Consider the following 23,784-nt stretch of genomic DNA (forward strand, 5'->3'; position numbering starts at 1 on the left):
GAGACGTCCAACTGAATAGATTTTTTTTAGATCATCAGTACTATATTTTCAACCTCAACGTGTTTTGCGTAAAATTTCAACTTGAAAATATGTCTGCGGGCTTAGCAAAAATGACGCATGTATATGGGGATTCCCGTGGACATATGCCCTTCTTGCTATGCACGGTAATTATTTTATAATAGATTAATAGATTTTTTTTAGATCATCAGTACTATATTTTCAACCTCAACGTGTTCTGCGTGAAATTTCAACTTGGAAGTATGTTTGCGGGCGTAGCAAAAATGACGCATGTACATAGGGATTCCCGTGGACATATGCCCTTCTTGCTACGCGCGGCAGATGTGCTGTAGTGCTTGATTTATTATACCCTGTCTAGTTATCCACAGACGAAATTAGTGGTGACGTCACCATACGGATCCTCCAGTATATCGAATTGGATCCAAACTACAACAACGGCAATGCTAACAATGAGAATAAATCGATACATGTCGCTTTTCTATGACGTAGGACTATCGTCCGATGGACATCCGACAACGCGCGACGCGCGGGTGGAGCAGGCGGCACGCGCGCGGGTCGCGGGCCCTTGAATGGCCGATCGCGACGTCTAGGTTGAGATTTATAATAATGGCTGCCGGATAAACGAGTGCGAAGCCATTCCGAGTAAATTAATAAACGAAATAAAAATCGGACTCGTTGAACAATTATTTCTCGGGCGCAGCAGGTGCCCAAAGGCCGCGCGCCGCGCTCGGCGGCGATGGGCGAGAACCGCGTATGTTCATGGCGTTTACATTGAATTTGCGTTGTTTTTGCTTAAAGGCGTGAAGCCGAGGCCAGATTTTAGCGATAACTTTGTTACCAGATAACGATCGACCATCGGTGCCGATACGTGGTTCTTCCACCCTTGTGTCTTTTGTCAAGATTTCACCCATTAGTAATCACGGAAAAAAAATTGTCAGGGGTTATCCCCTAAAATTGTGGCGCTGCCCCAATTTGTTGGATGATATGGATATTTCTAATTAATTGTATTAGTGCCGCAACTCAAGTAAGGGTAGTACCGCAGCATTTGGGTCAGTTACTTGATTTATTGGGGTACTACCATAATTAATTGGGGTGCTACCATAATTAATTGGGGGTACTACCATAATTAATTGGGGTACTACCGCAATTAATTGGAAATGTCCATATCATCCAACAACCTCGTGCTTTTTTTCCATGAATATTCACGGGGATCCGTTGAATGTACCACCAGAGAGGGTTGAAAATTGAGCAATACAGCGCATGCTTTCCTGACGAAAATTCACGCAGAATTTCCAAGTTGAACGCATCGAAAACTTTCAGAACTAACCTACGGTGCCATCGCCATCCCTTTAGGAATTTTTTCGGTATTTTTGACCCCCCCCCCCTTGTAACGCTTTTTTTACGTAGGTCCCTATCCTTTATTACGTAAAAACAAAATGGCGTTACGCTCTCCTCGACACCCCCTCCCTCCCCTTGGAGCGTTCCGTAATTTAGGGACGGCTCCTGTAGGTGAGAAATATAAGTTCGCAGTTTTTATTATACACACTTAATTCAAACTCTCTGTTTACAAAAGAAACCTTCATGAATGTAGGGTTTAAACACTATACGTCGAACCACACCATTATGAAATTCTTCATAACGAATTAAACCAAGCATGAATTATTTTTTTATTTTTAAAAATATTCATTCATACTAAGCCTTGGTTTAATTCGTTATTCAATGTGTAGAGCAAATTGGACGTATTTATGCTAAACCGAACCATGTCATTGCATGCAAACCTTATGCACATAGTTCATTTTAACATGATTGCGTCCAACTAGGCATTGAAAAGAACGGATACGTCCGGAAAATAATTAAAATTTGTACTAGCGATTAAAGAAACGAAAAACAAGACCGATATCTGGGAAGTTTTTTCTCTCAAATGATTATTTCAGGGTATGCACGAAGATTAAAATTTCGGTCGGTGGGCTGATTTTTGAAATCGATAGGCATACCGATACGCCAAGCAGTGGCGTGGCGTGCTTTGCGATACATCGATTGTTATGCCATTTAAACCTATGAAAAAGGATCGATAAACAGTGTGTTCGCAGCGAACACCTAAATAATCGATTCTTTTCAATAGGTTTAAATGGCATAACAATCGATATACCGCATCTCAAAATGGAGAAATTCTATTTTTACTTGGGGAGGCGGAGGATCGCTATGGACAAATACGGTGAGCAATAGGCTGAACAACAGCAACCCAAGAAAGATCCGACCATTTAGCTAATCTATCATTTTCTTCCTCAGTCAGTGAGAGCCACCCATTTTCACCAATAGAAGCGCTCCATTTCCTCTTCCTTCTTTGCCTATAGCTTTGTCTATCAACTGCGATAATCGACCTGCTAAAAACTCTGGTATTCCTTATTAACCGAATGGAGATGTTGCAATGTTGCATGTGTGAGGAATTTGCGATTTGACTATTGATTCTTATGTAAAAGTTCGCGAGAAACACGACAGCGCCATTAGTTTTCCCTGAAATCAACTCCCAAGCTCAAAAAAACTCTCAAGTTGAGCGCAAGTTGAGCTCTCAAGGGATGCGCATGTTGTATACACAACCAATTGAAGGCGTTTTGTCATCCCTCAAGACGACGATACGCGACATGCAGCAAACCGCTGCGAGCTGTCGCTCACTCTAACTTCAATTGTGCTGATATCCGTCTATATCAGTGGTGAAACTACGAAAATCCCACGCTATCCCGAGAGTCCACCCCTACATCAAGACAAACTCTCCATGCAAAGATGGGGAGCAAATACATTGACAGGGCTGCCGCTTTATTTGAGGACTCTAAAACTGAGAACACAGCAACCCTACTAATGTATTTGCTCCCTATCTTTGCATGGAGAGTTTGTCTTGATGTAGAGGTGGACTCTCAGGATAGCGTGGGATATCCCCTCCATTACGCCCTCAACGTTGAGAGCTTTTTTGAGCTTGGGAGTTGATTTCAGGGAAAACCAGTGGCACTATCGTGTTTCTCGCGAACTTTTACATAAGAATCAATAGTCAAATTGCAAATTCCTCACACATGCAACATCTCCATCTCTTTCACCGTACGGGCTTTCTTGCACTTGACTGCTCTAATTTCTAATCTCGAAGACTGCTACGTGGGACAGGCGGGGAACTAGACAACAATGGGCGGCAAGTTGCGCTGTTGCACTCGAAATGTGCACGTTTATGAATTTATGAATTGTTTCGAGCGGGCGCAGGCGGCCGACAATGAAACCATACGGGGATACATGTTGCAATGGAAACGGAGCCAAAATCGATGCTCTGTCGAGCGCGCTAATTTTAGCCACACGACCAACAAGCGAACGGCCAAAGGTTCGGACAAGCAACTCATTTTTATTGGACAGCCACTCCAGAAAAAGAAATACTCAAATACCAAATGAACTCCGTGTCGCGTCGAGCTCATACTGTCATACCGAAGAAAAACGTCGTAAGGACGTTCGCGTGTTGCCGACATTCCCCAGAAAATATTTGTTTTTAAGAGAATCTACGAATTTTTCCCCTTCAAATTTTTATATACTCTAGATTAAACTCTGACTGAAATTCACTGAAAAATTGATAGGAGCTATCGAAAAGGCTCCCTGAAAATTAGTGTTTTATCAACGGGAGATTTGGCAACATCTGAGGGATCATGCGGCTTTTTTCGCAAACATGACAGAGTGCGAGACCTTTGGTTAGGTTGTTTGCCTTTGTCCGGTCCGCTAATGTCACAGCACGAATGTAACTTTCTGGATTTGAAGTTGCCACCACCCTCGCAAGAGACCATGTTTGAGGGAGGTTAGAGCCCTCGTAAAGTGAAATTGCTCAGATTTTGGCAAGCGCAGAGTCCTTTCTGTTGCGTCTCTCATTCTTCTGACGTCGTTTCTGAACTGCGTGGGAAAAAAAACACCTGGCATGTATGGCCCCTTGGATTGTTACACGAAACTCCCGAAAACATGTGAGAACATGTTTTTTTTAAAAAAATTTCAAGTTCTGTGAAAGTGTGAAAAAGTGAAGAGGCTCAAATTGCAAATATGACTGTTCACGAGATAAAAGATTTCGATGGAGGAACTTTTCGATATTGACGGTCTTTAGGAGAGTGTTTGCCAAACATTGTACGGTACTGAATAAATTAACGTGATTTTTATTTTAAAAATAAAAGTAAATTACCTGTAACCCTTTCAAAAATTTGCAATGCATAAAATGTAGTTTTGAGGTACAGGGATTCAAATATTTTAATTTGCTGTTTTCGATGAGTTTGAATCGGCGGATCACAAAGTAAAACGTCCTTGACTAAGAAAAAAAATAATAAATGGCTCGGAACTTATCCTTGCAAGACTTAAAAGATCTTATCTCTGCTTGATAAACCAATTTCCAATTTTTCGATCCAACTTGACAAACGCCGCACGGTGGATCGAGCCAATTAAAGAGGTCAGACATGATTTTTTTGACTAAAACTGCAAATTTCGTCTCTTTTTAAATTTCAAGGGGTGCTTTTAGAAGACAATTTTACGAGGACGCCCAGGCCCGCCACAAGGGGGGGGATACTCCCTGGTTCGGGGCCCGTGCCATTGGTGACAAACCATACGAATTCACATGTAACCCTTGTCTCGTAAGGAAAAGTGAACAATTTATCCTAAAAGTTTCGCAAAAGGTAAATAAATTTTCAAAAACACGCTGAGGCACTGTAGAATTTTTCGTACTCTTTAAAGATTTCTATCTTAGATAAGGGGGGCTGGACCCCCTAGAATTGAAAAAAGTATCATCTGCCCTCCCTCCCCCCCCCCCCGAAAAAAAATTCCATATGTTTTGAATGCAAAATTCCGAAAGTATTTTATGCTAAAAGTAAAAAACATGCGTAATTATTCTGCATAATCTAATGGAAAATCTCCGTCGGGGGAGCTTCAAAATTTATAGTAGACTTAAAATTTTAAAAATTTCCCGGGGGAGGCCCACGGACCCCCTCTGTGCTGGGGCCCGGCCTTAAAACTGGCACCAGGGCCCGAGATAGGATGTGGCGGGCCTGAGGACGCCAATAGAAGCCCTTTTAAAACCTTAAAATTTGTTATGAGCTTTTAAAGTTTCCAATTTGTCCGACCTCTCCCATTAACTCGATCCACTGTGCGCCGCTTCCTTAAAAAATGTATCCCTCCGACTCGGATAGTCTAAATGTAATTTAAAATTATCGATGTATAAACTCTTCGTCTACTCTCTCTCAATCGACATTTTCCACGGCAGTTCTTTAGACGTGAAACTTAAACCGAAGATATTAAATTACCTACAAAGTGTGCGTTTACTGCACAGTGTCCAATCTGGACTCACCCGTGAACAATATAACAATAAACTAAATATTCGTGCGGGCAATCTCTTCTTTGAGTCCACTATTTGTATCGATCCAATCTCCATTTAAACCCATGAAAATGTATCGATTCTTCGAGGGGCCAGGTGCTCCAACAAGAATCGATTATTTAACACAGGTTTAAATGGAGGGAGTCCGGCGTTGCCAAATTGCTGGATCCGCCTGTGAAGTCAATGTGCTTTTCCGGCGATTAATCATAAAAGGGAAGAAATTCGGCTGGGACCAAGGCCCAGGCGTGGACGGTACGAGTTTTGTCCGCTTGAGTAGCCAAAAGATTTGGTGCTGGCAGGTTCAGGTATCGGATAGCGGTAGCTGCTTTAACGAAAAAGGAACAGGTGCTTTCGGCCTCTAGGTGGTCGGACCACCGGGTCAGCAGCCAAAGAAATAAAGCTCTGCAAAAGCTATTAGCTTGCACTTTTACTCACAGGGGTCTTTCGGCCAGGGACACACCCACACAAACTCAGATTCACACTTATCAGCGCGAGGCTCCGCACGGTGGTTTTAAAAGCGGTCCTGGCTAGATTTCATGGCTTCGACTCCTCGAACGGAAAGCGTTTCATTCTCAAAGTGGTTGTCCTCGATTTCCAACTAAAATGGAATGGTTTAAAATGCACAGGGGGCTGATTATTGAATTGTTAGACAAAGCTATAGACAAAGCAAGAAGATTGAAATGATCGAGCTACAAGCCAATAATAAATTAAACAAATAATATTACAAACTACATAGACAGGTTTCCACCTGTTACACTGAAGAAAACCGCAGTGTTGGCGGTCGAAACATTTGTTGTGTTTTGTTCCCTGTAAGTATTTCAGTATTTCTCATCTCTATGTAGTTTGAAATATTATTTGTTTAAAACCTCCTTAGTCTAAAACAACCGCACCCGTTTCAACCATTGGGATCGCTCCATACTCCCTAAGTCTTTTTTGTCTATAGCTTTGTCTATCAATTTCAATAATCATCCCGGAGGTGAGATCATTGGCGTGGCGTGCCTTGCGATAAATCCATTGGTCTGCCATTTAAACCTATGGAAAAGGATCGATGTACAGGGCGTTCACAGCGAATAGCGTCAGAAAGTAAAGATAGTACAATCTTACTTTTCTGGTCCAGCGTTCAAGTCTCTGGCGTTTTTGCTCGAAATGCACTTATTACAGTTAAAACAATGCTTCTCCCGTAAAAATTAAGAAAAAGGAGCTTGAGTTCATCCACGAAATGACAAAAATGTTCTATAAATACCCTATTAAAAAACTTCCACTTGATGTCTGCAGATAATCAGCGAATGCAAAACAAAAATAATCGAACAAAATATTGAAACTTTTTGCCCATGAAAACGTCTGGACATAGACTCAGGGCTCATAAAACATAGAAAATCATGCTTCTCACTATCGATACGAAATTTCTAGAAGATGTTCCTAAATTTTTGGGTGGTCACTTTTTCAGATTTAAATGGGGAAAAAAAATTAGGGTTAATTTCTTTTTCATCGGCACCAAGACATGCTCGTCGAGACATGACGGATTTTTTTATTGGTGCTTTCAATCATCTTTAAGAGCCCTGAGTCTATGTCCAGACGTTTTTATGGACAAGAAGTTTCAATATTTTATTCGATTATTTTTGTTCTGCATTTATTTTAGCAAATGTATAGTGCTCCCATTCCACCGTCAAAAGTTCCGGGATACGGAACTTTTTTGTTCTACTTTCTCCTGATTCACGACCGTCAAAAGTTCCGCAATTTTTCTTAGATTTTTTGAAAAGTTCCGAAAAATTCAAAAGATCCGGAACATTTCGGGAATTGCAAAAGTTTCAAAAATTTAGGATAATCTCAAAAGTTCCGAAATGTAACTAGTTACGGCCAAATAGGAGCACTGAGCAAATGATTCACTCAGAAAATTGTTCTACTCAGGTACACCGATATCATTAGTTATAATTCGCAGCTAGGGTGTATAGTTTCGGATATTCTGTATCGCACTTACTATTTCACCAACTCCCCTCAAAAAAGGCTTCTCGTCCAGAAGAAGCTTAGCCTCAGGCTCACTGTGCAAAGGGGCCAGCTGCAAGCGCATAAGGCCATTCGGCACTCAGAAAAAGGGAAACTGAAATCGTACAACTCTTTCGAACTGACGTCGGACAATGACTATAGATCCGCCTTCTGCAGCTTTTGGGTTCGCTCAAAACTGACGTTGCCAATTCGGCGCCCCTGAGCGAAAAGGATCTATTTCCAAACAGAAAATGAAAAAGTCTGTATTCACTCTCAAGTATTATGATTGAATATATTAACGATGAAACTCCCAAACCACGTGTTTCAGTGCGCGACTTTCCAGACACCTTGTCATGCTTAATTCTTTAGATGGACATTTGGATTATATTTTACAGTAAGGAACCACTATTTCTGGCCCGTTTTAGAAACAACGTACATGCCATCGATTTCCTATGCAGATATGTGCTTTTGTGGGAGAGTCAGAGATAGTAGCTCATAATTGCAAGATGTAATCCACTGTGTGTGAAAACTCGGTTTCCAATCGCAATTCATACGCATGTGCGGAAGTAACCGCATTCGTCGATTTAAATGTCTCCCTCTGCCACGAATACCACACAACTTAAACAATTTGGAAATTAAATTAAGTCACATACTGTGCGACAAAATAACTTTTTCATTGTGCTCACAATTTCGTAACAGTGAAGTTACAAAAATTATATCTCACGAAAAATGAGATTTTTATGATAAACTCTTAAGCTATTTGCAGAACTTAATTGTAAAGTTTTCCGACATCAAGTTGATCTTCATTGACTTTGTTCTTTTTCTTCGTGATTTTAAAGTTTTTATTAAGTTTTATATGAACTACAAATACACTGATTTGATCCTTACCTTTCAGTTAATTTTTGCAATTTTTAACATATATATACCTTGTTCTGCGTGCATTTATGATGAAGAATCTTATCCAGGTGCTTCAATGTAAGCCGTATTGTATAAATGAAGTGAATTGATGAATACAGGATACGCTGATTTCTGAGTTGAATTTGGAAATCGGCTGTGTTTCCACCGTGTTCGACGGAAAATTTTGCAACGGAAATATGTGTTGCACAATGAGAAAACGCTGTAATTACAAATAACCAAGTTAGTGGAGTTTTACCAATACTGTAGTAAAATAATTATCATTATGTTGTGAAAAGCACAAGTATTATTCGTTACAGCCTCTATCAACGGAGAGTTCATGCGGAACACAGCTATCTGGTAATTTTGAAAATAATTGTTCTCTCAGTAAAGCGCTTAATATTCACCCCGTCTACTTATGTTAGTAAAACCTTTGGGTACGTCGCCGGCAAATAATGAAATCAGGCATTTTGTCGAATGCCTAGGCAGACAGTTAAATTTTGACGGTCTACAATATTTTGTGAACTTATGGCGAAGAGTTCACGAGTTTTCAATATTTTTTGGAAAAATAACTCATCAAACCTACGAACTCTTTTCATCTCTTTCCCTTCAATTTTTTCTCATATTTTTAAATGTTGAAATTCTAAAAATTCAGTATTTTAGGACATGCTGAAAATTCCGAGATGAGTGTCTGTTTAGGAGCTGAAAATCGTTTAAAATACTTTTGTGTGATGCAAATTTTTACGAATTTTTTTTTCTCATAGGAGCAATCAATTATTTTGTCTAAAATGAGGAAAATAATCAGAATTTTAATCTCGGTTAGAATATTTGACTATTTGCCGAGGCATTTGACAGAATGCCTGATTTTACCATTTGCCTGCGACAGGTATATTTTCCCAGGATACCGGCAACGATGAATCCCAGGGGACTCTCCTCCTCCTGCCACTCCCCTCCTCCCTGTCTAGTCTGGCGGGGGTGCCGGCTGCCGGGCATCGGGGGCCGGCAGGGGGTCGCGGCTCTCGGGGCGGGGGGGAGGGGGGCAAGGACCGAGTTTATATATATCCCGTCCAGGACACCATATGCAAATACTCGCCCGCTCCGCCATCCGCGATCCCGTTTCGCGCTCGCGGTCATCTGGTGCAGGTTTTGTGTCAAGTGCTTTACCATTCATTAGGTGGATGCTCCCGAGTCAAGATGCACGCACTGGTAAGTTCACCCTCGAATCATTTCGTGAGGCTCTTGGATTTTCAGCCACGCTTCTCTTCGGATTTTGTCATCAGGCTACTTGCTGCTGTGCTAAGGAAAAACGCCGTATGAACATTCGAGAGTTGCCAAATTTATTTCGATAGAATGTTTATTTTTGAGATAAGGTATTAATATTTTTCCTTGGAATTTTCGGAATCTTAAGGTGAAATTGTGAACAAAATCATCTGAAAAATTGGGTAGAAAATATTCATAAGTTTACAAGAAATTTCACGTTTTATGAAAGGAAATTTGGTAACGCCTGAAGGTTCATACGGCGTTTTTCCTTAGCAAGGCAGCATGAGCTATAGGTATTGCTTCTCTAAGGGAAAACGCCGTATGAGCTTCGTCAGTTGCCGAATTCACTCTGATTAAATGCGAATTTTCAGGAAAACTCTTGAACATTCTCCATTCAATTTTTCAGAGAATGTTCTTTGTAATTGCATCGAAATTATTCGAAAATTTCAGGAGAATATATTCACAACTCTCATCAAAAATACATGTTTTATACGCGGAAATTTGGCAGCTCTCGAAAGTTCTTACGGCGTTTTTCCTTATTGCGGCGGTATAGCCTAAGGGCGAAAAATTGTATAGAATTCTAAAAAATTATAATTTTTCGAGCCTCTTGCCATCAGCTTTCTTCCGACATCAAATTTTGCGCATCTGAGCACCTCAAATTTGTTTGAAATCGTGTTTCTATAAGGTGAATTTGAACTTTCTTCCTTTTACTGCTGTGCTAAGGAAAAACGCCGTATGAGCCTTCAAGAGTTGCCAAATATCCTTCAGTAAAATGTTCATTTTTTTAGCCTTGAAAATTTCAGAATATTCAGATCAAAAGAACAATATTCTCTCAAAAATTGGAAGAAAAATATTGACAAATTTTCCCGAATATTCGTGATTTTACCAAAAGAAATTTGGCAACGCCTGAAGGTTCATACGGCGTTTTTCCTTAGCACGGCAGTTTAGCTAACATCTGATTTCTGGTCGAGGGGGGCTTTGTCCTAGAAACCCTCCTTTTCCACGATAGTACCCGCTTTTAGTGGTGCCAAGCGGGGCTCAGCCCAGGGGCGCCAAAAATGTTAATCCAACCCAGAAGACATTCCTAAAATAGGTATCGGAAGGCTCATTTTGACTACATTTCCCAGTTAGGAACTGATGGTTCAGGCTCATTTTAAAAACAACGTATGTGCTTTTGACGTTCCTTTGCAGACTGATGAATCTTCTTTCTCTTCTTATTATTTTTCTTCCTCCTCCTTTTCTTATTTTTCCCATATTCGCAGGGGCGGTCTGGCCAAGGGTGATGGGGTGTCTCAGCACCTCGCAAATTCTAGTGGGTTGCTCAGGGAGCCCCCGGAAACAAAAAAACGAAATATCAACATTGGAATGAGAAAACTTCAGAGGCCAAACCTGTGAAAATTAATTATTCTGATTGACCAAAAAACTGCACTGATAGCTTGACAATTTTAGCACCGCCAAGTGCATATGAAGCATTTTTCGACTCTTCTCTTCTCTTTTTACTCTTCATGTTTTCCTCTGCAAAGTTTCCTTCAAGCTCAAGAATTTTTATTAAAACTTCTCACGTTATTCACAGGTCTCAATATCTTTCTGTTCCTGAACCAGGCCTCGGATTGGGTCAGACCGATTACCATTAAAGGTTTTAATCTCGAAGTTTTCGATGTAAGAATATGAAAGTTGGGTTTAGGATTGTTCGAAACCCAAATCCAGGATTACGGCGAGAAACTGCTCTCGTGTGCCAAAAACGGCATAAGTTGGACTTCAGTCTGGCAACTCCCTGCCCTGATCGTGACACTTTACAATTTCCAATAACTGTTTCTTCTAAACTGCGTTGTTAGATTTGCAAATTCAAAACCCTTATAAAATAGTTTGTTTCGGCCAAAAGCGCCAAGATTTGGGGAAAGCGTAAGGTATGCATTTCACTATCCTAGTGTCCTTCCCCCTTACGTTTGAAGATTGACTTTTTATGGGAGTAAGTTTTGTCAGTTTATGGCATATTTAAATGCTTTTTGAAGAGTCAGCAAATTTTGTCTCCCGCCAACAGCCCTAAGATTCTGCCAAAATTACTCCCTTTTTGAAAATTTCAAGGCCCAGATACACCTGTGCAGGGCCGGATTTACCTACTCGCCACCCATGGGCAGCTTGTATTTTGCCGTCCCCTCTCATTCGTTTTGAAACATCAACAAAAACCATCAAGTGAACTTGCCGGAGGGGGGGGGGGGGGTGCATAAGACGTGTTTACTCGTGTTGGGCACATTTTTTGTGAAAGCCGTGTCAACACTAGCAAAATTTCATTTTCAGCGCGAAAGTTAAGTTCCGTAAACTTACCTCTATGTGGACAAGGCCTTCCATTTATAATAAATGAACGAAAAAATTATGAAAGAACAAACAAAAATGTGGTTTAATAATTTTAACTTCCACCGCCGCGCCGCGCCGCGCTGACCGCACTATGTTTGACGCAATGCGTGAAGTATTCACGCAGTCTTGTAGGCGCTATGCGTTTCACGCCAACAGCCGACGGCTGCTGACCGCACTGTGTTTGACGCAATGCGTGAAGTATTCATGCAGTCTTGTAGGCGCTAATATGTGTTACATGCCGACCGCCGCGCCAAGGGCTTCTCTTTTTCATCTCAAGTCTTCGTCATCATTGCTCTCTGCGCCGCGCCGCTCCAGGCTAAATTGCGTGTTTAGTTTCTCTCTTAACTCGACTAATTAAAGGTGCTGTCTCTTGTATCATCGAAAGACGATGAAATTAGAAATTACTATACTTTTAGGAGATCAGAGATTTAGTCGCCTTCTCTCGTTTTTCGAATCCGATTTTCTTTATAGGTACCTATATTTTAAAAAATTGCAAAATTTGCCGCCATGTGGTCACTTCCTAAATCCGGCCCCTCACCTGTGAGTTACAAGCGCTTGTTGGAAGTAAATCACCAAAGGCAGGGAGGATTTCGATAGCTCGACGTCGAGCGATCGAAATCCTGGTTTCCGATTGGTGTGAGTTGAGATACACCTGCGAGTTACAGGCGTTTGTTGAAAGTGAAACACCAATACTACCGATAGGAAACTAGGGTTTCGATCGCTCGACGTCGAGCTATCGAAATCCTCATTGTCTATTGGTGTTCCACTTCGAGCAAGCGCTTGTATCTCGCAATGCTGCCATGCTAAGGAAGGACGCCGTATGAACCTTCGAGAAATGCCAAAGAGCCTCCCTAAAAAAGGGCCTTTTTTGGCCCCTTTTCGGGAACCCGGGGATTTCGTTCGTTTGTGGCCTAAATGAAACCTTATGATGAGGTAAGCCTCCAGTAAAAATTTTAGCTTGAGTATACGTCTAGTTTCCGAGATACAGCGTTGCAAAGTTGGCATATTTGAGCTTTAAAAATCTCATATTCTCAGGTATCTTATTTTCTCAGAACGATTCAATTGGATGTTTTATGATATTTTGTGACATTTTATCAAATGTTAGTATTATTATCGAATGCATATTTCAATTGAAACATTAATACTACTAATTCTGTTAGAACAACGTTGCAAAGTTGACATAAAAACCTATAAAAAATGTTCATTTTATCAAGTTTCTTAACTTAAAAACGAACTTAGTGACGGCAAAAAGATATGCTTTTGGGGTTTAGATGCAATTTTATGATAGATTAAGGCTTTTGTTAAAATTTAACTCAAAATGCAAGTATAGTTTTAATGATACAGGGTTGCAAAGTTTATATATTTGAGCTTTAAAAATGTCTATATTTTTGAGTTCTGTGTTTAAGAAGCTACTTTTGTAGAATTTAATCACGATTTGAGGCAGGAAATCAACCATTTATGTCATCTGTAGATGAATGTTTGTATTTGAAGAAGAATTCTTTGACCGGTGGTGATACAGCGTTGCCATGCTTAAAACTTTGAACTCTGTATGGATTATGATTTTTTCTTGTTGAACATGACTTCAATGGGTATCTTAACTCGTATCAAGGCAAAATATCAAGGGCTGATGTCAGTCCCAGGTAACGATTGGTTTTGGAAAAAATACTGCTGCCAAGTTTATTCATAATTCTTTTCAAACAAAAAATAATAAAATGATTTTAAAATAAAGATGCTTCAAATTTAATTTTTTTACTTTTTTTTATTTTGTTTAATTTTTTTTGGTAATTTGTTTAGACTTTTGTGATTTTTTTATATTTATTTATGAATATCCGTGAAAATATTTTTTTCGATTGATACGTGAGTATAGTCTTGCCTTCAAATATATAGCAAGTACCTCAACATGTTGCCGATTTTTTACTTTTACCAAGTATCTCAATTATTTTGAGGCATCTAGATCAAAGATATGTTTTCAACATGCTCTATACATATATGAGCTTGTTATGATTGGCACTGCCAAGACACTGCACCGTTGCGTATTAAGAAAATGCAACTTTTTTCCAGATATATTTCACTGGAAGATGGATGTATTTTTTATCAGAATGGAGGGGTCAGCGAATGCTACCAAGAATTTACATCCAGTGCCGAGATCATAATGTGAATGCTTAAATCCATTTTGAAATACAAGTATGAAACATGACAATAGCCTGGTCCTATTCTCTTCGGAATGCTGTCACTGTGACACAGAGGTCTTAATACTATGAGGACAACCCTCAACAAAAATGGAACTTTAACAACTTATTAATGAAAAAATAGTTAGTAGCTATGCCGAAATAATAATTTTTGACAAATCCATGCAACAATATTTTAATAATTTTAAGTATTTTATTCTTTTAATTTCTTTTTCTATAGATTTATTTATTTACTTTATTTTATTTTTTAATTTCCTCATCATTTGTAATTCTAAAGTCGAAGATATTCTATTCTTTAAGGAACAATGAATGTATTGTCTGTATCAAGATTTATTTGTACTCAAAAAAACTGGAGCGTTTTCATAGTTTATGTTCGTTTTTGCATTCTGCCTAAAAAAAACTAAAATTGACAACCAAGGCAAGGTAGAATTTTTTAGATTTTGAAAGCAACACTGATGCTGAGCCATTCATTGTATGCCATAAATTCACTTGGATTACGTTTTAAAATCAGACAATTATTGGAAGTATCCTTATTTTAAACTTATTTTATAATGGAATGTTAATAGAAACTTAAATAAAATTGGCAACAGTGCCATTTTAATTCCAATTTTCACCTAGGATTGACAAAAGTCCTCCACATTTCTTTGTTACACAATATCACTTATCAACATTGTTCAATCTTGTCTTCAATAAAATAACACAAAATAGACATTTTCCCAGATACAAGTTGAAAACTTTGCAACACCGTATTATCATATCCTTTTATAAATTAAACTATGCATCTACGAGTATCACTAATTGTTGATTCTATGCCCCAAAATACAGTTCGATCTTCAGTAATAGCGGTTTGTGAATGAGAAACTTTAAAAAATGAGCTTTTTAAAGCTGAAAAATGTAAACTAAGCAACGTTGTACTGCCAAAACAAGGCTTACGCATGAGTCAAAATTCTTACTGGAGACTTTTCATATTATAATTTATCGTGTGCACCTCGTGTAAGTATTGTAGAGTCATTTTTGAAGTTGGTTTTTCGAAGAAAATCCATAAAAATATGAGAATTTTAAAGCTCAAATATGCCAACTTTGCAACGCTGTATCTCGGAAACAAGACATATACTCAAGCTAAAATTTTTACTGGAGGCTTGTCTCATCATAAGGTTTCATTTAAGCCACATACGAATGAAATCCCCGGGTTCCCGAAAAGGGGCCATTTTTAGGGAGGCTCTTTGCCCGAATAAAACATGTATTGTTGAAGAAAGTTTTGCATATTTTTCCTTGAAATTTTCAGATATTTTAGATTCAATTGTGATCAAAATTCCCTGAAAAATTGGAGGCCCAATATTCAGGATTTTCCTAGTAAATTTGGTTTTTATCGAAGGAAACTTGGCAACGTCTGAATGCTCATACGGCGTTCTTCCTTATGCCGCAATCACACGCTGAATTTAGCAGCTGATTGTGGAAGTCAACAGTCATCGTCCAACGGCTGAAATTTAGCAAATTCGAGTTATTTTCATCCAGATGTGTATCAAATCTACTCGAATAGTTCAGACAAATTCAACATTAGTCCGATGGTTGCTGAGAATCGTTGCTGAGTTTTGCGCGTTACACGCAAAATTCAGGCATCGGGCCGATGACTTCCACATTCAAGCGACATTCAGCTCCCACATTCAGCGTGTGATTGCGGCATTAGCATGGCAGAATAGTACCCGGGCCTTTACGGACTGAAACCCTGTTTCCCCTTCCAGAACGGTCAACGTTCATCTTCTTTCATCCTCTGTTTCAGATAGCAGCACTAGGAACGGTGATCCTCTCCCAACTGGCAGGAGCCTACTATGACTCGGATCTCGAGTACAAAGCACCCTGCGACCACGCGCCTGGATACCCAGCCCCGGCAGTCCCCGCAGCAACGGAACCATTGAGCGCCTACCCTGTGGTCCCATCCCGGCCCCCGGTTTATCCCGTCCCGGCGAGGCCCTACAAACACGGCTACGCGAAACCGGTGGCCCTCGCCGCGGCCGTGCCGGCCATCAAGACCGTCCCTGCGCTCTCCTCCCACGGCGGCTACGTCTCCCCGGTGCCCGTCCTCAGCTACGCCGCCGCCATCCCCGCCGTCGTCGGCAGGCCCAACCCCAGCCTCGTCCACCCGCAGTACACGCTCGCGGCGCGGCTCGACCCGAGCAAAGCCCACTACACCCCCGCGCCTTCGGACTACGACCTAGTCAAACCGCAGTACGCGCATGTATCACACGCTGCGTACGGAGTAGTCAGCCCGCAGTACGTGTCGCACGCTCCTGCTGCTCACGGAGTAGTCAGCCCGCAGTACGTGTCGCACGCTCCTGCCGCGCATGGAGTAGTCAGCTCGCAGTACGTGTCGCATGCTCCTGCTGCTCACGGAGTAGTCAGCCCGCAGTACGTGTCGCATGCTCCTGCTGCTCACGGAGTAGTCAGCTCGCAGTACGCAAAAGTTGACTGCGCTGAGGATAAGGTGGCGTACGCTACTCATGCTCACGAAACCGTCGGAGCTGTGTCTTATGCTAAATCGGCCTACGCCTCCGGGTCCCATCTGACGGGCTACAGCTCGGCCGGCTACGGGCCTGTCGAACCGGCGTACCCGGCTTATCGACAACCAGTAACGGCTTATCAACGACCGGTGGCCGCTTATCAACCAGCAGTGGCGGCTTATGCTCCTGTGGCAGCGACCCCTGCACCTGCTTATCACGCGCCTACCCCTCTGAAGTACGTAACTGCTGTGCCAGCAGCACCTCTGCAGGCTGAGCCGCTTGCGCCCGTTAAAGGAGTTCACAAATATGTCAAAGATTATGTAAGTATTGTATTGAAATCCTCATTAGAATGCTGCCGTGCCAAGAAAAAACGCCGTATGAACCTTCAGGCGTTGCCAAATTTCCTTCGATAAAACAGGAATTTCCTACTAAACTTATGAATATTTTTCTTCCAATTTTTCAGATAATATTGTTCGCAATTTCACCTAGCGTTCCTGAAAATTTCAAGGAAAAATATTCATAACTTTCCTCGAAAATGAACATTTTATGAAGGAGATTTGGCAACTCTTGGATGTTCATACGGCGTTCTTCCTTAGCACGGCAGAATGGTGTTCCTGTGATAACAGAGGTTTTTTTTGTACCTTGTCCATCCTTCTTGCGTAATATTTTCTCAATGACGACTCTGATTTTGTTTATAATCAATGTCAGAACGTAAAAAAAAGCTCCTAAGGTAAGGATTTTAAAAGTTTTCAATTTCATGACGTGCAGCACCATGCTAGTATACTGCCAAAGGTAAACGCCATGCACAATCATTAGAATACTGCTTAATTGACTCCTATGAAATATTTATGTGAGAAAAGTTGGGTAGAAAATTAGCTTTTGACTGTAAGAGACTTGGCAGCGTCCAATAGTTGACAATGAGTGTTTTTCCTTTGCACGATAGCATTGGGGTGCACCTCCATAACTCATAGAATAGCCCAACCAATTGTGATTCCGATGAAAAATTTCGCGAGGAAGATGTTACCAATATTTTTGTCTATAAAAACCGTCACAAAAATGGGGGAGCATTTGCAGAACTTGAAACTTTTCTTGAAGGTCGGTGGCTTAGATTTTATGTAAGCAAGGGAGACACTGCTCTCCCTATCTTATTTCAATACTTAATGCAAAGGTATGTAATTTCTGGGCGCTGGTCATTTAAAAGATAGCACCGGATAAAGATTTGAGTCTAGTTTTTGAAAAGATCTAAATTTTAGTTTTCGCCCAAACTAGTCTCCGAGAATACCACGTGAAAAAAATGAGTTCAGGAACTCGCCTTCACTTCTCAATGTGTGAAGTTTACCGGTGTCATAATGTGAACATGAACGGTACCCATAAAAGCGAGCTTCCAAAAGCGCAAACCCCAAAAGTGAGAAATGCAAAGGCCAATGGAGCAAACGGAGAGTAACGAGATCCACTCCAAAAGCGCGAAACTCCGAATAAAGGAAAACTTAAGAAGAAATACGTACATGGGTTTTATTGCAGCGCCTTAACTAGGATTTTATGCATGGAACTATAGTTTAGGCTGGCTTCGAGGATCGTCCCTTGAGAATTTTGCACTTAAACGTCAAAAGTATTTTTCCAAAAGAAGGCAAAATCCAGAGAAAGGATGACTCGTTAATTTGCGTTGAACGAAACTCGTCACATCTTGCTCTAATACCTAATTTTTTGCGATGTCAAGGGCCGGCAACGTCGCAATGCATTTTATCGGAAAAATGACAAAAAAATCAGTAATAGTTTATTTTATCGGTGCTATGGGCGAAGCTGGAATAATTTAGTTGAATTGTAAGAGGAAAGCACCCTCAGTTATAGTATTACAATTCATTAAAACACCTGGATGCAACTATATTCGGGCTCCATGGAGGTACGTGTTGCATACGCACGAAAGTGAAGGCGTTTTGACTCTCCAGGCACTCACTTCTTCACTTGCGGAGCGGCGCGCGTCACGTCGCAGCCTACAGACTGTATTCCAAGGATCTGAAATGACAGATCGCCTACAATCATTCGTTTATCCACCGGAAATACCTCTTAAACACGAATAGTCTCTTTAAAATTCATGTCCTGAACATAGCTTTATCAAAACTGAAGCACAAAAGATAATTCCGTGCTTTCACCACCTCAGTAGCACTGTAAATGTGAGTGAGTAATATTTTTGTAAAATTTGTGCGTCAACGTTACCTATCGGTATGGAAAAAAATGAGCAAATGTTAGGAACCCATGTGAAACAAGTTTCGTAACTTGAAAAAAAAAGTTCGATCGTATGCGCTGAGCGTCTGGTGTTCCATATCGATCGAACTATTCGGTTCATGAGATCGAATTCTCCCATTGAACTGAACTTATGAGATGAACTCGCCGGCACACATCGAACGTTCAATCCTTCGAACTATTTCCTTTTAAGGTAATCCGACGGACGCCATTTTTTGTGTCAGAGCGACGTGCCATATACCTATCGCATCGATTCGATCCATAATTTCAGCTACTTGTCATTTTTTCGGATTTTGAGATCGCACTTCTGTTGTCATGAATCTAAAAAATTCATGTACCAAATTTGACAAAGAAATTCAACGTAATAAAGGCGTGGTTTTTTTTAGAGGAAAAATATCGCATTCGATACTGATATCGAAACTGCACTCGAATGCGATATTTTTCTTCTAAAAAAACCACGTCTTTATTACGGTGAATTTCTTTGTCGGTACATGAATTTTTTAGATTCATGACAACAGAAGTGCTATCTCAAAATTCGAAAAAATGACAAGAAGCTGAAATTATGGAACGAATCGATGCGATATATCGCACGTCACTCTGACACAAAAAATGGCGTCCGTCAAATCATCTTAAGAAACCAAATAGCTCGTTCGATTTTGAGCACCGAAAGTTCGGCTCATACGATGAAATTTCTTTCTCAGGGAAATATTTTTCCTGAAGTTGCTTCGACATGCAGTACGTCTGCATTTGCTTTTAGGCGATGAGCAACATCTGCGATACATTCCAGCTATTTTTGCAGTGTTACTGCATGATTGTTGGTTGGTGAATTGAGGATAATTTTCAAGGCCTTTAAGAACCTCATATTTTTTCCCTTTTTGTTTCAGGATGCGCATCCACGCTACGCGTTCGAGTACTCGGTCTCCGATCCCTCCACCGGCGACAACAAGCAGCAACACGAGGAACGGGACGGGGAGGTTGTGAAAGGGGAGTACAGCCTGGTGGAGCCCGACGGTTCCGTCCGAAAAGTGGACTACTACGCCGACTGGGATACAGGATTCCACGCTACCGTCTCTAAAACCCCTTCGGCGCATCCTTGAGCATCGTAATTTCAGGCAAATCCTTGCTCTTCTGACGTAAGGGCGTATCTATAAAGCCTGTGTCACACTTTCAAAGCTAGCCATCAAAATATCAAGGTCAGGTGTTGTGATTGGCTTATTCGATGACTTGGACCAATCACAGCACTTGACCTTGACATTTTGATTGAGTATTTTGATAGTGTGACACGGGCTTATTTCCACATGAGCCCCGAAAATCATAGAGTTAAACGGAGAACAAGACTCACGTGGAAATCGATATACGCCCTTACGTCAGAGGAGTGACGAAATTTGTGCGCACTTTCCCAAAGACCGAGTCAACACATTTCGCTAAAAAATAGACGATGAGCCTTTCAGATAATCGGCAACCAAAGTCTTGACTGAGCAACTTTAAAGCCAGTCAATGGCGAGGACTTAAACTGTTACGAACATCCAATTTAAAAAAATGGAAAAAAAAAAAAAAAAAAAAAAAAAAAAAAAAAAAAAAAAGCGAGAACTTTTTGAAGACAGCGAAGACTTCGTAGATGGGGAAATGAGAGACCTGTTTAAAAATTATAATGAATTATAAGAAATTATAATGCACTTGCATAATTACTCAAAATATTTTTTGAAAAATTTTCCACAATAATTATGAGATCTTATTGTTTGAAAACATGTCATCCTTTCTTTGCCGATTTCCCCCCCCCCCCCCAGTGAGCCCAATCATTCCAATGAATCGTTTCGTCTCTCTTCCATTCGAAAATGAATCTACGTTAAGTGCGTCTTTTCCTGTGGAGGATGAAACTGTTAAGTTTAATGGAATAGCCTTTTTTGAAATAAATGACATGCCGCGTTTTTCAAACAACACAGTTCAATTTCAAACGAGTTCACATCAAAATCTGAGAAAAATCAGATCGTACAGAGACAAGAAAACTAAAGTTTAACAGTTTTTTTCCTCGCATGTATTGCGAAAATAACTTCCTATATCACAGCATGCAATCATCATTAAAGACGGTTTGAAAGACGTCATGAATCTTTGTAGATAAGTGTACTTGGATACCTATTTAAACGTGTGTCATTCTTTTTACATAACTGGAAGGGAACTGTTTATTTTTGTTGTTGTTTTTTTTTTAGGATGTCTTGAAAAATTTAAATCTAGATGATTTAGTCGGTGAGGTGGATGTGACGAAAATAATTGGGCTTGTTCATTCATCAACTCATCGTCTCGTGATACAAAATTTTTATAATATTAATTACTTATCCATAAAAGGAAGCTGGAGTAATCCACTGATCCAGTTTGTTTCTTTGGTGGGTGGGTTTTTCTTTCTTTTTTCTTTTCCCTGTTATTCTCTTTCAACTACCTCCAGTGAATGTACTTTTTTTTGCGTAGCAGCGTCCAACCCTATCAGTCAAGGGGGTTAAACTTCCTGTTAATATTATAGTATAGAGTGTGATTCAAGATTAAATTCGAAGATTTCAAGAGGTGACTCTTTAAGTTATTAAAATAATATTTCCCGGTATAGGGTGGGCGGTATCACATTTTTCTGAAACCGCATTTCCTCAGAATTATAATCCTTACCCCCGATGTCGAATTTTTGTCGAGCATTTCCGTTACGTTTATGGAGCAAATTATTTAAAAATGAACGTCCGGAGGATAACCTATGGAACACACATTGTGTGAAAACATGAGGAATTTAATTGATGTTTTTGGTGGGACACTCAAAATATTCCATGTGTATTCATCGAGAGACACTTGATCCCCCCCCTCCCCCTGTTGTAAATACGTCTGGGTACCGCTGTTCTAGTTCAACCCGTAAACGCAAAATAAGAAAAACTATTTTGCTATCTCAAACTTCAGGGGACAGTGTCTTCGAGGGGAAGTAGCTTTAGAAAATGAAATACTGATAAAAAAGGAAAAACATTATTTCATTCCGCAAGCATCGACTTTTCAAGCCACGTCAATTAATCTTGAATCACCCTGTATTCAAATACTTGTCATAAATTTTGTAGTGAGTGAGGAAAATTAACCGCAGAGTTACGTTTCAGAGTTACCTCCGTATGAGAAACTTTCCGTAATAAGTACTCCGTCACGGATAAGTATTAATTAAGCCTTTAAAAATTAGTTGATCTCTATTCTTTGTACGTTCGTTAGCAATATTGGCATCCTCGTCCCCCTTTTTTAACGATACGGCATTTTACTACGCCCGTACCTACGTCTAATTTTATCACTGCCATTTTCTTCTACCATTAATTCAATTTATTATGTTACCGAACTTTTGTGATAAACAGCAATTAAACAAATTATTTAGTAAAATGTCACCTGTTTCTTTATTTTCTGGTAAACGGAGTGAAATTTTCTCTAAAAAATGACCATGTGAGTGCCCAGACACATGACCTACATACTTTTGCTGTGTAGAGGTTCTTACCTGAGTAACTTTAATGAAACAAATACGTAGTTTTTGTTTCTTGACACCTGCAGCGGTGTTGAGAGACCCGCTGGCTTGAGTGCGGAACCACGTATATCCATTGCGGTGTCTCATTGCAAAATGTCCGCTTCTATTTCATTTTTTCGAAGATCACCAAGGCACCTTAATAGCTTGAAATTTTTACAGTATATTCTGCTGATGGAGACGAAAAGCCAAAGAAGTTTTCGATGAATAACATTGACTTGATTTTTGAGGAAACTAACAAGTGCATGAGGATGAGGAACTATGAACTATGAAGGACAAGGAAGTCGTAAACGGAGATACGTGGTTTAACACTTTGGCCATCGAACTAAAATAATGTTTTCTCTATGGAAAGACTCCAAAAAAAATCTGGACCAGATTATCCCAGTCAAACTTTCAGCATTTTTTAATGATAGGTTTTCCTAGATGATTTTGACAATGATTCTCGGAAAAAATCTCTGCATACGACGCAAAGGTCAATTACTTACGTATCAAACGAAACGTTTTTTCTATGAAAAATCATGCCTTTATTTCTCTGTATTTTGCTATTTTTTCGGTGGGGCAATGCTTCTTAAAGCTCACGTGCAAGGGCTATCGTCCTTTTTTATGAAAAGTCAAAATCCGCCAAGATTTTTTACTAAATCCATGCGATGTATCGCACCCCAGTTCTACCATGTAAAGGATCTGGGCGAGTCATTTAAGGTACTCCACGTCACAAATTAGAGAAAAGCCTGTGTCTGAAGTCCTAGGTCTAGATGCCTTGTCATGAAATTGAGTAACTCAATGGATATTGTTTTCAAAAGAAAGCTATTTTTAGTGTACTTTAAGTAAACGCGCCATCTTTTAAGACCATAGTCTTAAAAGATGGCGCTATTCGAACTCGTAGGAGCTCGTGTTGCTTGCACTAAAATTTGAAGGCGAACTAACAATGGCGTTAACATCTCTATCATGCACTTTTTTTCTCCTTACTTCATCTGCTTTCTCTTTTCTTTCATTCTCTCTTCCTTTTTCCTCTTCTTCCTCTTTTTCTTCTTTATCTTCCTTTTTTCATCTTCTTTTTCTCTTTCTTCCCTCACCTTCTCATCCTTTTCTTATTCTTATTTCACTACCTCTCTCTATTTTGTATTCTCCCTCTTACTTTTTTTTCTTCTTCCTCTCTCTACTTTCTTATTTTTCTTCCGCTTTTTTCCTTTTTCTTCCTTTATTTTTCTTATACTTTCTCTCAATTCTTTATTCATCCTCTTCTAATTCTTCTTCTTCAGACGAGAAATAAAATCAAATAAATAACGTTTAAAGAAAATCAGCGTGAGAGGTCTAGGTACTGACGATGGCCCTGTTTATTGTTTAGTGGTAAATGCGCTTTTGGCCCAAATTGAAACTTAACCTTCAAACGATAGATAGGCACACCATCATCAAATTTAAGTAAGTTGAGGTGATGCCACCAAAAAATAT

General features: G+C 40.0%; 1 protein-coding gene across 1 annotated transcript; it reads left to right on the forward strand.

Moving 5' to 3' along the window:
• Positions 1 to 12,391: 12,391 nt before the first annotated feature.
• LOC109044199 (uncharacterized) lies at positions 12,392 to 20,330 on the forward strand. The gene is made up of 3 exons (XM_072297561.1): positions 12,392 to 12,424; positions 15,761 to 16,891; positions 19,697 to 20,330. Exons 1-3 carry the CDS (start codon positions 12,392 to 12,394, stop codon positions 19,907 to 19,909), a joined length of 1,377 nt encoding a protein of 458 aa, XP_072153662.1. The 3' UTR covers positions 19,910 to 20,330.
• The last annotated feature ends 3,454 nt before the right edge of the window (positions 20,331 to 23,784 follow it).

This window comes from Bemisia tabaci, chromosome 3 (genome assembly GCF_918797505.1).
Source record: "Bemisia tabaci chromosome 3, PGI_BMITA_v3".
NCBI lineage: Eukaryota > Metazoa > Arthropoda > Insecta > Hemiptera > Aleyrodidae > Bemisia > Bemisia tabaci.

What these genes read in the sequence shown, in the direction of transcription:
- LOC109044199 (XM_072297561.1), top strand. Translation starts at nt 12,392, where the DNA reads ATGTGGTCACTTCCTAAATCCGGCCCCTCACCT. An exon ending in CTAAATCCGGCCCCTCACCT is followed by an intron (nt 12,425 to 15,760) that starts GTGAGTTACAAG and finishes TTGCGGCATTAG; the next exon opens with CATGGCAGAATAGTACCCGG. An exon ending in ACAAATATGTCAAAGATTAT is followed by an intron (nt 16,892 to 19,696) that starts GTAAGTATTGTA and finishes TTTTTGTTTCAG; the next exon opens with GATGCGCATCCACGCTACGC.